Consider the following 13900-nt stretch of genomic DNA (forward strand, 5'->3'; position numbering starts at 1 on the left):
CTTCAACAGGAGGGGCATGAGCAGAGGTCCCCAGGAGAGACAGACATTAATCCTTCTCTTGGCTTAGGACTCGTACCTGGCTGTTTAGATGGCCCAGGCATCACTTCCAGGGAACCTTTATTTTCCCTCACCATACTCTCCCTAATGTTCCTGTCCACATTGTTCTGCTTGCTGGGTGGACTCTGTTGCAGGTAACACTCTGGATGGGCCAGTATAGGAGACAGAGAGGTTCATGTGCTCACAGACAATCACTGGGGAATCTAGGAATGTTAAACACAGAGTTGACTCTAACAAGGGAGAGATTGTACAACTTGTTTCCCTCCAAGAAGGCTGAGAATTGAGATAGTAAATACCCTGGTGAAATCTGCACTAACTGTATGACTGAGACCACATCAGATCCCCACCCTACACCCCTGAAGTTATCTCATGAATAGAGTTAATAAGCAGAGCCTATCATTACACACAAGGTGGCGTTTATATTTTTGAAAAGATTTAAATCCATCTCAATAGTTGTACCTTATGTTTATGGTACGTAAGGGGTTGAGTTAATTATCATCAGCAATCATTTTTCCAAATGATGTTGTACTTGACTGTGCCCAACATAAAATTCCCAGTGTCAAACACTAGAAGTTAAAACCAACACAGTCTACTGAGTCATGTTAAACTGCAATTCCTTCTCACTTTACACAGACTTAAACTGCTGACCCTCTTTGCAGAGATACACACAGGCTAGGTAGTGGTGGCCATAATCAATGAGCTACTGAAGGAATAGAGCCCAGAAGATAAGTCACATGAAAGGTCATAGGATGTGGCTCCAGATTTCTAGGCCGTGATCACTGATGAGGCAACCAAGAGTCACTGCAGAGCCAGATGTGTCCCCATACACAGGATAATTATAAGATGGATGGTGCCATGACACTTGCTGCAAGAGACAGAGTGTGTCTGTGATCACACTGCCAGACCCCGGCACTTGTAAAGATAATCCTCAAACCTCCCAGGGCCCTAGACTTCTACAACTATGAAGCAAGGTCCAGAACTGGGTCCGTGAGCATCACATGCAAACCTGACTGACTATTGGTCCACCTACCTAATCTTAATGCATTTAACCAATGACTCATCGGACTATGGCAGGCCTGTGGCTCTCTGAACGCATCTCCATTCATACTCCACTTCCAGAATGCTGATAGACCAGTGTTCCAGGGAAGCTCTCTACCACCACTCTGATGCCTTTTCCTGCAGAGCTTCATGGTTACAGAGAAGATCTATCTTAATATTCAATGACCAACCACTACCAGAGAAACTCAGGGGCCTCCAACCACTTCCTCAGCTGTGCCAACCCTTGGATCTTGCTACTACTCAGGTACCTTGTCCCATTCTCACCTATTGATCCATTACACCCATGATGATTCTTGTTCTAAGGTCCCCTGAGCTCGCAACAGTCTCGAAGGCCCAGTACCTGTGTTGGGCTGAAGGCTGTATCTTCTCAAGTTGGCCCTGATACAGGCAGCACCCTACACTCATGTGTATTGACACACATCCTACCCTGAGATTTTCCTAGAGGAGCCTCCTCCTCAGGCTTTGTTCCTCCCTAGCCAGGCCAAGTTCCAAAATCTGTGTTCTGGGTCTCAGCCTTGAACCTCATAACTTGGGTCTTCTGCTTACAGAGATTCATCCCAGCATCGTATGCTGCAATTTCTCTGCATTGGTGGCCCTGACCCAGACCTAACCTCCCTGACTGGCACTCTTTTCCTTGTGCTCAACATAGCAATCTTTCCAATGAGACCCTCATATCCTCCTATCTCCCCATGTCTTTCTCTTACCCTTCACAACACCTTTTTCCTTCTCTTCTCATGCTGTTTCTAAGATCACTGTTTCTAAGCCCAGAGAAATATCTTCTCCTCCCAGCAGTCCTAGTCCTTTGGGATGGGTGGACACCGATTATTGGAGAAGCTGGCCATTCTCATGCTATCTCAGAATCTGTGCCCATCCTTCTATGCCTAAGGTGCTGTGGCCTCCCATACACACTATGTGTAACTAACACCTCCTGGAAAGACCTTAAATGCACTCCTTCCTCTACTGTGTAGGATCTGCTGCCCTCTTCATAGCACTGATACAGCAAGTTTGATGTCCTTGTTCTATATCCTCATGAGTTGAGCCCTCGGGACCAGAACTGGAATTACTGATTACACAACTGTAAACCATCAGGTTGCCATGACAGTGCCTCTATTAGGGACCTTTGGGACCCAGCCCCTTCTTAATTTATCCAAGGCTTTCTCCTGAGTCTCAGCATGCTTCTGTCTGTAGATAAATTTTCCTCTGCTTGGAAACTCAGTCATTGCCTGGAGTCACTTCTACAGTGCATTCAGGTTAGACTCCCATACTCTGTCACAGAACTCAGCCTCTGTGCCTCAGTCAAATCTGGGTTTTCTTGAGATAGCACTAACTGGAGACAGGCACAGAAGGCTGTGCCTCCAAAGCTGAACTTAGATCCGACATGAACAAGAGGCCCAGTTCCTATGAAACCTCTCCAATGAGGTGGTCAGGAAAGAGTGGGCATAATCACTCAGCCTTAGCCAGCCCAGGGACCCCCGAAGGCCCAGGTGCAGAGAGAAATAGGAGCACAGCTTCCTACCTTGTCCTCTAAGTCTCATGGGTACCGCCTCACCCTCCCCCCACACATCCACATAAAGTAAAATCAGTCAGGTTTGGACTCCCCCTCACCCCCTGACACAGAAACCCCCAGAATAAAGGGGAACCTCAGGAAATGCTTTATGCCACCCACTGTCAATCCTGTTCTTAGTCAATCACAGGGTGGAAAGAGGGTGACATTCACCTTGATGGGACAAAGGCTGTGACTCTGGGAAAGACAAGAGAAGGGCAGGACCAAAACAGGAAGAGAGACAGCTGCTTTCATAGCTTCCACATGCCACTGGGGTCATCAGGGAAAGGAACAGCACGAGGAGAACAAGTCACAGACTGCAGGCATCTGTGGCCCTTCCAGATCTTTCAGCATCCTATCACAGGAGATAGGGAAGGGGCTGACAGACCAGCCCAGGCAGAGGAAGCCTCTGTGTTGAACCGATAAGGTGATTGCCTGCAGCCTGCTGTCCACCAGGCAGACTCTGGGAGTGTGTCAGTGACAAACACAGTCATCTAGAACTGGACAGCCCCACAGACAACGTCCTGAGCCCAAGGAGATGATGGAATATATGAAGGAACCTGAGGAATGAGTTTGGCCTGGACTACAGGTTGATAAAACCAAGGCAGCTGAGCCCTGTGGTAAGTGACCAGGGCAGGGAGGAGGGAGGGAGCATCCAGGAGCAGGTCTAGGAAAGCCTTCAAGTCAGCAGGGAAAAGAGAAAGTAGTCCCTCTAGATTCCAGGATCAATCTCAGCACTGGGATAAGAGGAACTAAGGGAATGGAGGAAACCTGACTGAAGAAAGAAAAGAAAGCTAGAGGGAACCCTAAGCTGTTCTGAGGGAACTCAGGGTAGGTGGGGGATTCTGGAGAGTCAGGGGGACTCTAGAGCTCAGGACAGGAGACTGAGAATCTGCAAGAGAGTTAAGGCTTGTAAGAGTGTGGGGATCCAGGCTCAGGACCTAACAGAGGGCCAGGAGAAGTAGAAGTGTGGGAATCCAGGCTCAGTAGCTCTAGGGGAGCCAAGACAGGTGGAACTAGGGGATCCAGGGAGAGCAGCTACAAGGGAACCACAAAAGGTAGAAGTGTGGGGATCCAGGCTCAGTAGTTCTAGGGGAGCCAGGGCAGGTGGAATTGGGAGAATCCAGGCTCAGCACCTAACAGGGGGCCCGGAGAGATGGAAGTGTGGGGATCCAGGTTCAGTAACTATAGGGGAGCCAGGACAGGTGGAACTGGGGGGAATCTGGGCTCAGGACCTAAGAGGGGGCCAGGAGAGGTGGAAGTGTTCGGATCCAGGTTCAGTAGCTATAAGGGAGCCAAGACAGGTGGAACTGGGGGAATCCAGGAAGAGCAGCTACAAGGAAACCACAACAGGGGGAAGTGTGGGGATCCAGGCTCAGTAGCTCTAGGGTAGCCAGGGCAGGTGGAACTGGGAGAATCCAGGCTCAGCACCTAACAGGGGGCCAAGAGAGATGGAAGTGTGGGGATCCAGGTTCAGTAGTTACAGGGGAGCCAGGACAGGTGGAACTGGGGAAATCCAGGCTCAGTACCTAAGAGGGGGCCAGGAGAGGTGGAAATGTGCGGATCCAGGCACAGTAGCTCTAGGGGAGCCAGGAGAGGTGGAAGTGTGTGGATCCAGGTTCAGTAGCTATAGGGGAGCCAGGACAAGTGGAACTGAAGGAATCCAGGCTCAGCACCTAACAAGCACCTAACAGGGGGCCAGGACAGGTGGAAGTGTGGGGATCCAGGCACAGTAGCTCTAGGGGAGCCAGGACAGATGGAAATGTGGGGATACAGACAGAGCAGCTATTGGGGAGCCAGGACTCGTGGAAGTGTGGGGATCCAGGCACAGTAGCTACAGGGGAGCCTGGTCAGGTAGAAGTGTGGAGATCCAGGCAGAACAACGATAGCGGAGCCAGGACAGGTGGAAGTGTGGGGATCCAAGCTGAGTAGCTACTGGGGAGCCAGGCTAGGTTGAACTGGCCTAATCCAGGGAGAGCAGCTACAAGGGAGCCAGGACAGGGAGAACTGTGGGGATTCAAGCACAGTAGCTACAGAGAAGCCAGGAAAGGTGGAACTGTGGGGATTCAGGCACAGTAGCTATAGGGGTGGCAGGGCAGTTGGAACTGGGCTAATCCAAAGAGAGCAGCTACAATGGAACCAGGACAGGTGGAAGTGTGGGGATCCAAGCTGAGTAGCTACAGGGGAGCCAGGATAGGCTGAACTGGAGTCATCCAGGGAGAGCAGCTACAAGGGAGCCAGGACAGGGAGAACTGTGGGGATTCAAGCACAGTAGCTCTAGGGGAGCCAGGGCAGGTGGAACTGGGAGAATCCAGGCTCAGCACCTAACAGGGGGACAGGAGAGATGGAAGTGTGGGGATCCAGGTTCAGTAACTATAGGGGAGCCAGGTCAGGTGGAACTGGGGGAATCCAGGCTCAGTACCTAAGAGGGGGCCAGGAGAGGTGGAAGTGTGCGGATCCAGGCACAGTAACTCTAGGGGAGCCAGGACAGGTGGAAAAGGGGGAATCCGGGAGAGCAGCTACAAGGGAACCACAACAGGTGGAAGTGTGGGGATCCAGGCTCAGTAGCTCTAGGGGAGCCAGGACAGGTGGAAGTGTGAGGATCCAAGCTGAGTAGCTACAGGGGAACCAGGCTAGGTTGAACTGGCATAATCCAGGGAGAGTAGCTACAAGGGAGCCAGGACAGGGAGAACTGTGGGGATTCAGGCACAGTAGCTACAGGGAAGCCAGGAAAGGTGGAACTGTGGGGATTCAGGCACAGTAGCTATAGGGGTGGCAGGGCAGTTGGAACTGGGCTAATCCAAAGAGAGCAGCTACAATGGAACCAGGACAGGTGGAAGTGTGGGGATCCAGGCTGAGCAGCTGGAGGGTAGCTGGGGTGGGCAGAGGTGGAGGTCCAGGCTGAGCAGCTCAAGCTTAGCAGGGTAGGTGGAGCTGGGGTACAACAAGGCTAAGAACACACAGGGAGCAGGGTCTACTGGGTAGGTAGAGATCCAGGCTGGATAGGCACAGGGGAGCTGAGTGAGGGAGTAGTGCAGGATTTTAGGCTTAGAAGTCACAGGGAATCTGAGGACAGTGAGAGTATGGGCATCCTAGCTGAAAAAAGACCAGGGAGGAGGAGATGATGGGGGTCAAGGGTACCTGGGAAGCAGCCATAGGAGAGCTGAGGCACTGGGGAGGGTCCTGCTCCAGGCTGCGCAGCTGCAGGGAATCTGGGGCTATCAGGTCAGTGGGAGACAGGCTGAGCAGCTACAGAGGATCAGGGAAGGTGGAACTGTGAGGAGTCAGGCTGAGCTGCTACAGGAGAGCTGAAGCTATTAGGTATGTGGAGGTCCAACCAGAGCAGCTACTGGGTAGCTGGGATAACTGGGCCTGCAGAACCATGCTAAGCAGACACAGGGAGTAGGTTCTAGTCTGCATAGGAGTGGGGATCCAGGCACAGTACACTCAGAAGAGAAGATGTAGAAATTAATGGAGGTTTCTAGACCTAGCTGTAACAGGAAAATGGAGACCTGTGGGAGTGTGTGTATCCTAGCTGAAAAAATGCCTTAGAGCTGAAGCTGATGGGTATAAAAGGGATGAGCCTGAGCAGCTGTAGAGTTTCTGAGGTAGATGGGGATGTGGGGAGGCAGGCTGAGCTGCTGCAAGGGCAGTGTGGCAGATGGAGTATTACAAGACCAAGCTGCCGGAATACTGAGGCAAGTGGGAGTGTAAGGTTCCAGAATGATCAACTGCAGGGCAGCTGAGGCAGGGAAGAGTGTGGGTAACCAGACTGATCAGTGGTAGGAGAGCCAGGGTAGTGAGCGTTCTGTTAGAGGGGGCTCACAGAATGGAAATAGGAACTAGGAAACCAATATGAGCACCTACAACAGAACTAAGGCAGGTCAGGGTGGAGGGGAGGAGCAGGGCAGATGGAGTAGAAGAGCTTCTGGTTGAACAGTGGAAGCAGGTGGCACTGTGTAGGGACCGCTGAATGAGACCCCAGGCAGGGCCAGGTCACAGCCCGGAGCCCATTACCTGGACTTAGGAATGACTCTGCTGGAACCAGGGCCAGGGATGGTGAGGAACACTGCTGAGGTAAAATGGTAGAAAGCCAATGGGAGAGGAGAAGGAGAAGTAATGTTTGCTTCATGCTGGAGGGCTGGATGGGGAAACAGCCAGGAGGTCTAGGCTGCAGCTGACCCAGCTGTCTGCTCTGAGGGCAGGGACAGGCATGCGCTTCTGTGAGCTCAAGAAGCCAGGGCAGCAGGACAAAGGGGGCCTAGCAGGGCAAGGACGCTTCTAGAGCTGGGATCAGGGGGAGAGAGCAGGACCCATAGTCCAGGAGGTCATAGATAGTAGGAACTCTACAGGGGATGGACCTTGGGAAAGAGTAGGTGTCCAGTGGAGGGAGTGTTCAGGAGGCAAGCCCAGTGACAACACAGATCAGGGCTCCTGTAAGGCTGCATGGGCAGTAGGTAGCCCAAGTCCTAGTAGGAAGGGAAAAGACAGACACCCAATGAGGTCACCTCTAGCAGGGGCTGACTGAGGGACTCTACTCAGGACAGATAGGCAGAGCTGAAGGACCCTCAGACACTGCAAAATGCTGAGCTGATGCAGGCACCAAGAATAGCTGAGGGCTAAGAGAAAACAGTCTAGGGGATGGGAGGGCCTCAGGAAGGGCCTTTGGCTGAGCAGGAACAAGGACTCGGAAATCCTGGGGCTGACATTGCCAAAGAAATAAACAGCTGCAGCTCTTTAATCCGGAGCTCTAGCTGTGATCCAGACAGAGTGTGGAAACACAAGGCAGGAAGATCAAATCTATCCCCCAGAAGTACATGGGATACAGGGTCAATCTACAAAAGGAAGGGAGCGTGACAATCACAGGCTGAGCAGGAGATGGCAGAGTTCAGGTGCAGTAGAGACTAGCACGACCCTGGAGATAAGGATCCGAGGGACAGAAGGGATAAGCCAGCAGAGGTGATGGCCAGAGGCATGAGAAAAATGGCGGTGGTGTCCAAACTCAAGACCATGTGCTTCTAAAAAGGGAAAGGCAATTTTCTTGGTTTGATAACACATGTGTCATCCATAGCCAGAACCCAGGGCACTGTGAAGACAACAGAGGAAGAAAAGAGAAGCCAAGGCTGAGTTCACTGATTTCTCCTTAGTGAGCCGGCACTGCAAGAAGGTGGCAGGCACTGAGCAGCCAGGCCAGCCAAAGAGGACCATACTGAGTCCCTGGAAAGTGAGGTGCTGGGTGTGATCTTTAAGAGCTGGGAGAAAGAATTGAGGAAAACCAACAGAAAGAGTTGTGTCAGAGCACGTGTTTAGGAGCCTGGGTCGATTTCATAGGAGATAGGCCTGGAGGAAAATCCCAGAGGGTTGTATATGGGCAGGAAGTGAATCCTGACCCAAAAACAGAGAGTGCTAAAGCAACTTAGCTCAAAGCCAACTAAACATGACAATACCTGGAAAACAAAGATAAGGCCAGAGCTCTTGGACTATGAAGAGTTCAGGGAACCTAAAAACAGGGGCCATCCATGAATAAGACAAGGCAGCTAGAAGCAGGCTAGGAAATGCTAAGAGCCAACATGGCTGGGCAGGCAAAGGCAAGAAGGACAGCAGTTTGCAGGAAATGCTGACCTCAGTCTGTGCTTCAGTGTTGTCCAGATTGTGTGCAGTCATATGGCCAAGGTGAAAGAAGTTTCACAGTGGAACACAGATGTCCCCATCAGACAGCTGGTCGGGGAACACAAATACACATGCTGGAAAGATGGTGGGGCACGTTCCTGAAAGTGTATTAGGAATGGAACTGGACTCAAAGGCTCAGGTCATCAGGTCTGATCTGGCCTGGTGATCCTGATGTTCACAGGCATGATTGCTGGATATCACCCACTCCATGCAGAGAGCCAGGGACTTGGGGAGGGTGCCAAAGAGGCCTTCTAGGTGCTTTGGTCTAGCCCTGTCTGATGGCATATATACTTTTTCTTGTAGCCAAACCAACACCCCCATCTGTCTATCCCCTGGCTCCTGGAGCTACTGTCACAACCAACTCCATGGTGACCCTGGGATGCCTGGTCAAAGGCTTTTTCCCTGAGCCAGTGACTGTGACCTGGAACTCTGGAGCCCTGTCCAGCGGTGTGCACACCTACCCAGCTGCCCTGCAGTCTGGACTCTACACTCTCAGCAGTACCGTGACTGTACCCTCCAGCACCTGGCCCAGCCAGACTGTCACCTGCAATGTAGACCACCCGGCCAGCAGCACCAAGGTGGACAAGACCATTGGTGAGAGGACACCAGGGGAGGAGGGACTCAATAGAGATGAGGCTCAAGCCATTAGCCTACCTAACCCAACCAGGCTGGGCAGCCATAAACAGGAAATGGACCTCAGCCCAGGAGACTATATATACTTCCTTGTGTACCTTCTGGAGATTTCTATGTCCTTTACACTCATTTATTAATATTCTGGGTCCTGACATACAGAGACAGACAGGTATAAGCTTGCCAAAAGTCATACCCATGAACAGCCTGGGATGTTCCCACATCAAAGCCAAATTTTCCCTACATCCATCCTTGGGCATTCTCACCTCCAGAACCCAATAACACACAAATTTCTCTCTGCAGTGCCCAGGGACCCCAAAGGTGGTTGCAAGCCCTGCAAGTGTGCAGGTAAGTCAGTAGGACTTTCACTCTGGCCCCAGATGCAAGAAGTGCCCTTAGGTGCCCACGGTGGAGAGTGGCCCAGATATTGACCTATCATCATCTTTCTTCTTCTTCTTCTACAGTTCCAGAAGTATCATCTGTATTCCTCTTCCCCCCAAATCCCAAGGATGTGCTCACCATCACTCTGACTCCTAAGGTCACATGTGTTGTGGTAGACATTAGCCAGGATGATCCTGAGGTCCAGTTCAGTTGGTTTGTAGATGACATGGAAGTGCACACGGCTCAGACTCAACAACGGGAGGACCAGTTCAACAGCACTTTCCGCTCAGTCAGTCAACTCCAAATCCAGCACCAGGACTGGCTCAGTGGCAAGGAGTTCACATGCAAGGTCAACAGTGAGGCTTTCCCTGCCCCCATCGAGAAAACCATCTCCAAAGACAAAGGTGGGAGCTGCAGTGTGTGTGATGTAGAGGCTATGACAGACCATAGGCAGAGCTTGACATAAGCAGACTACTGCCCTGTCAGTGACCTCTGTGCTGACCCCTCTCTGTACCCACAGGCAGACCACGGGCTCCTCAGGTGTACACCATGCCACCTCCCAGGGAGCAGATGACACAGAATGTAGTCAGTCTGACCTGCATGGTATTGGGCTTCTTCCCTGAAGACATTGCTGTGGAGTGGCAGAGGAACGGGCAGCCAGAGGAGAACTACAAGAACACTGAGCCCACTGTGGACACGGATGGTTCTTACTTCCTCTACAGCAAGCTCGATGTGAAGAAGAACATTTGGGAGAGGGGAGATACCTTCACCTGCTCTGTGTTACATGAGGCCCTGCACAACCACCACACTGAGAAGAGCCTCACCCAATCTCCTGGTAAATGACCCCAGTGTCCTGTGAGCACTCTGGTCCTGAGGGACTCTGACACCTACCTCCACCCTTTCCTCATGTAAATAAAGCATCCAGCATGGCCTAGGATCCTGCAATAATGTCCTCGTTCTTTCTGAGATACAAAGTCTAGTTAGGTAATGGGCTGTCGGGGCTTCATGGTTTTCAGCCTAAAATGTGACTAAGGAAAAAACATAGGCCTGCACTGCCACACCCAGCTCTTTTGAATTTGCCTGACATGGAAAGAATTGACCTCTCACTGGAAGGTGAAGGCTTATCCCCAGGCAGTCCCATTTACTCGCCTTTCCTCTAGATTGCACTTTGTCTCTTCTGGGCACAGAGGGTGATTAATAAACACCCACAGTAAGGAAGACACAACCTCCAGCTCCCTCCCTCTGTCCTTACCCCTCTTCCTGGCCATCATCTCACTGAGGGCACTGAATAGATACATGTGGTCACAGGCTTGCAGCCGGACCCTTGCTGTCTCTCCGCTCAGCTTTCCAGAGGCTAAGTCTATGTGGTATGGTGATGATACAGGGAGATCTCCCTGCTATCTCAGTGCTGTCAGATTCCCAAATGGAGGATGGACATGGACACATTAAAACCCGCCTGCTGAAGGACACACGACCTACAAGGCCCATATGTGCAAAAATGCACACATCTACACATGCACAGGCACATGGACACACACCCATGGGCACACACATACACACATACAGAGAATCACACACTGGAAAATGACATAAGGCTCCTACACATTGCTCAAAGATCAAAAAAATGTGCCAGGTCCACCCACAAGATCATGCTCAGCATGTACATGTGGGACAACTGACAAAGATAAAACTTTTCTATGCCAAGGTAGCCCTCAACCCTCCTCACACACCCCTCGGGCCAAATCTGTCCCTGACCCTCAGCCTGGTGCCCATAAGTCACACAGTTGACAGTCCTCCAAGCTGTATAACTTACATTACTACCCTGGGTGTACTTACTCTGAAGTACAGTCATCACAGCGAAAGGCCCTGCGATCACTCTGGCCCTCTGTTCTTGGTCATCAGAGAATAGACAGAAGATCAGGCAAACTACACAGACACTACCCACAAGAGACTCTGGCCCTGACTCAGCCTAGCCAGTCTCCAAACTGAAGGCTGGGGCACACAGAATGAGCTCCTGCACAGGCCAGGCCAGCATCAGGTCCAGGGTGTCTGGCTGAGCCCAGAGACAAATGGCAGCACTTTGGGGAGCTGAGGTTTCTGGTCCAGAGAGAACAGAAAGGGGAGGTTGCCCAGGAGGGTCTGTTGGCCAAGTCGGGCTACAGCTTTCCCCTGGGCCTCCACACAGCCTTCTGTCACACAGAGAATGGTCCTAGCCCCACCTTGTTGGGACTAACACTGACTGCCCTCTCTGTTCAGGGCTGGAACTGGACAACACCTGTGCTGAGGCCCAGGAAGGGGAGCTGGACGGGCTCTGGACAACCATCAGCATCTTCATCAGCCTCTTCCTGCTCAGTGTGTGCTACAGCGCTGCTGTCACACTCTTCAAGGTCAGCCACACGGTCCTTGTGATGACCTATGCCCCACACTGTCCCATGGAATTGGCCACAGTCTTACATGCTGTGCAATGCTGTCGACACTTCTGAATGCACAGTCTAGCAATGTCCAATGCAGTCTCCATGATGCCCCATACTGTCCCCATCCTATACCTGTGCTGCATCCTACTGTCCCCATTCTGTCTGTTGCTCCCTGCCATGGTGTTGTCTGTATTTTCATGCTTTCCTCACACTGTTCCTAGTGTCCCATACTGCCCATGTTGTGCAACACATTGTCCTCACTATGTTTGCACACAGCCCCACACTCAAACTTGCAACCCCATAAGGCTGCCTTTTATCCCAATAACATCCGTGCACATTTGTCCACTGTCTTCTGAATTCCCATGTTGTTCCCACACTGTTAGTGTCTAATGCACTCTCCCAGCTGTACCTTATTCCATCTGTCTCACCTCATCACCCATTCTGTCCTTGTACTAACCCCAGCCTATCACCACACTGTCCCTATGCAGTGACCATATGGCCCTCATACTGTCCCATGTTGTATCCGCATCCTGGTCCCATGATGTCCAAGGATCTGTCCCACACTATTCCCCATTGGTGCACACAATTCCCCTACTCCTTCCCTCTCTGGTCCCCATGCCATCCTGCAGAATCCTGCATGGCTGGAAAGGGGCTCTAGGAATGGGTACTTGCCTAGCTGAGCTACCTATCTGGAGGGGACTTCAGGTGGGAGGGTCCTTGATTTACTCACAGGTCAGAATGCAGTCCTGATCTTGCCTTATTCATCCTGCCCCACAGGTAAAGTGGATCTTCTCCTCAGTGGTGGGGCTGAAGCAGACACTGGCTCCTGAATACAAGAACATGATTGGACAAGGGCCCTAGGCCAGCTCCTGTAATGGCAGTGGATTTCCCAGACCCTGAAGGACCCTGTCCAACATGCCAAGCAGCCTGACTCAAATCACCCTGTCTGCTCACTTCACTGCCCTCTGACCCTGAGAATCAGCTACTCTCAACTCTTCCTTCTTTGGAGGACTATGTGGACATTAGATTCCTACAGACCACAGCCACCAAGATTAAAACACCATCACAGCAGCACCAAAGACACTGGAAAGAGGCAGAAGGGTCTTAGTTTCTTCAATAGTATATCCAAACTGTTGGGACAGAAGAATCACTGAAGAAGAAACAAGTGACCACTGACCAGTTGGCAAGGGACCAACCTTGGAACCAGATCTTTCCTCATCATCTTCTAAAACACAAGAGTTGATGATAGAAGATACAATTTTTAGATCCCCAAAATGAGGCAGATGTTATCCAGGCCACAAAGACCAGGACAGCCATGGCCCAACTTAAGCTGACTGAATTATTCCAGTGGCCTTGGCATCACCATGGCCTTCCAGGTTCCTTCTTACCACTTCCATGAACCCTCAGATATGGAAAAGGTCTGTGTTTCTCAGGGTCTTGGGGACAAAATGATCCGAATGTGGGGATCCTTATGAAGATCCTTCTTCTCATCACAGGTGCAGTGCACTGGATTGTGATGCCAAGGAAGAAATTCACAGACAATCCTGACCCTACAGTCCTGAGACATAGACTTTACCCCCTATCTCGAATTTTCAACTGTACTCTGGGGCCACAAAAGAGGAGGGCCTGGGCTTCATGGCCTCTGTGTAGCCCTAGCAGGTACAGAGGCCACTGAGCAGGGTTTGGGTGACCGGCAAGGACCTCCTGGAGAGGGACCTGAGGAGCAGGTTCCAATCGGGCCAAGAAGGAAGAAGAACAATAGAGGTGAAGGACACTGGAAAGAGCCACGGTCCAGCAGGCTCATTCTCCAGACCTGATATCTGCCTGGGACTCTTACCATAGCTAGTGACAGCTGGAGCAGAAGTCCAAAGAGTTACCACGCCCTGGAGCCTCAGGCTGCTACAGACGTCCAATACCTGTTTCTCCACCGCTTCTCAGACAATGAGAAATCAGAGTCTCCAGACAGGAAGAAAAAGAAAGGCAGGAAAGAAAAATGAGCACCTGCCTTACTATGACTGGCAGGAAGTTCTCAAAGGACTCAGGGCTTTGGCTTCTAACTTCCTGTAGATCATTGATGTCTTCAAGGTGTCTATCTGCTTTGTTGGTTTTATTTGTTCGTTTTGTATCTTGTCAATAAAACATTTTT

The 13900-nt window shown here is 51.3% G+C and overlaps 1 gene segment (V, D, J or C); it reads left to right on the forward strand.

Moving 5' to 3' along the window:
- Positions 1 to 2494: 2494 nt before the first annotated feature.
- LOC127687802 (Ig gamma-1 chain C region secreted form-like) lies at positions 2495 to 10277 on the forward strand. The segment is given in 5 exon segments: positions 2495 to 2600; positions 8633 to 8923; positions 9263 to 9307; positions 9424 to 9744; positions 9861 to 10277. Coding segments are annotated over 5 exon segments (1086 nt in total).
- The last annotated feature ends 3623 nt before the right edge of the window (positions 10278 to 13900 follow it).

This window comes from Apodemus sylvaticus, chromosome 6, assembly GCF_947179515.1.
Source record: "Apodemus sylvaticus chromosome 6, mApoSyl1.1, whole genome shotgun sequence".
NCBI lineage: Eukaryota > Metazoa > Chordata > Mammalia > Rodentia > Muridae > Apodemus > Apodemus sylvaticus.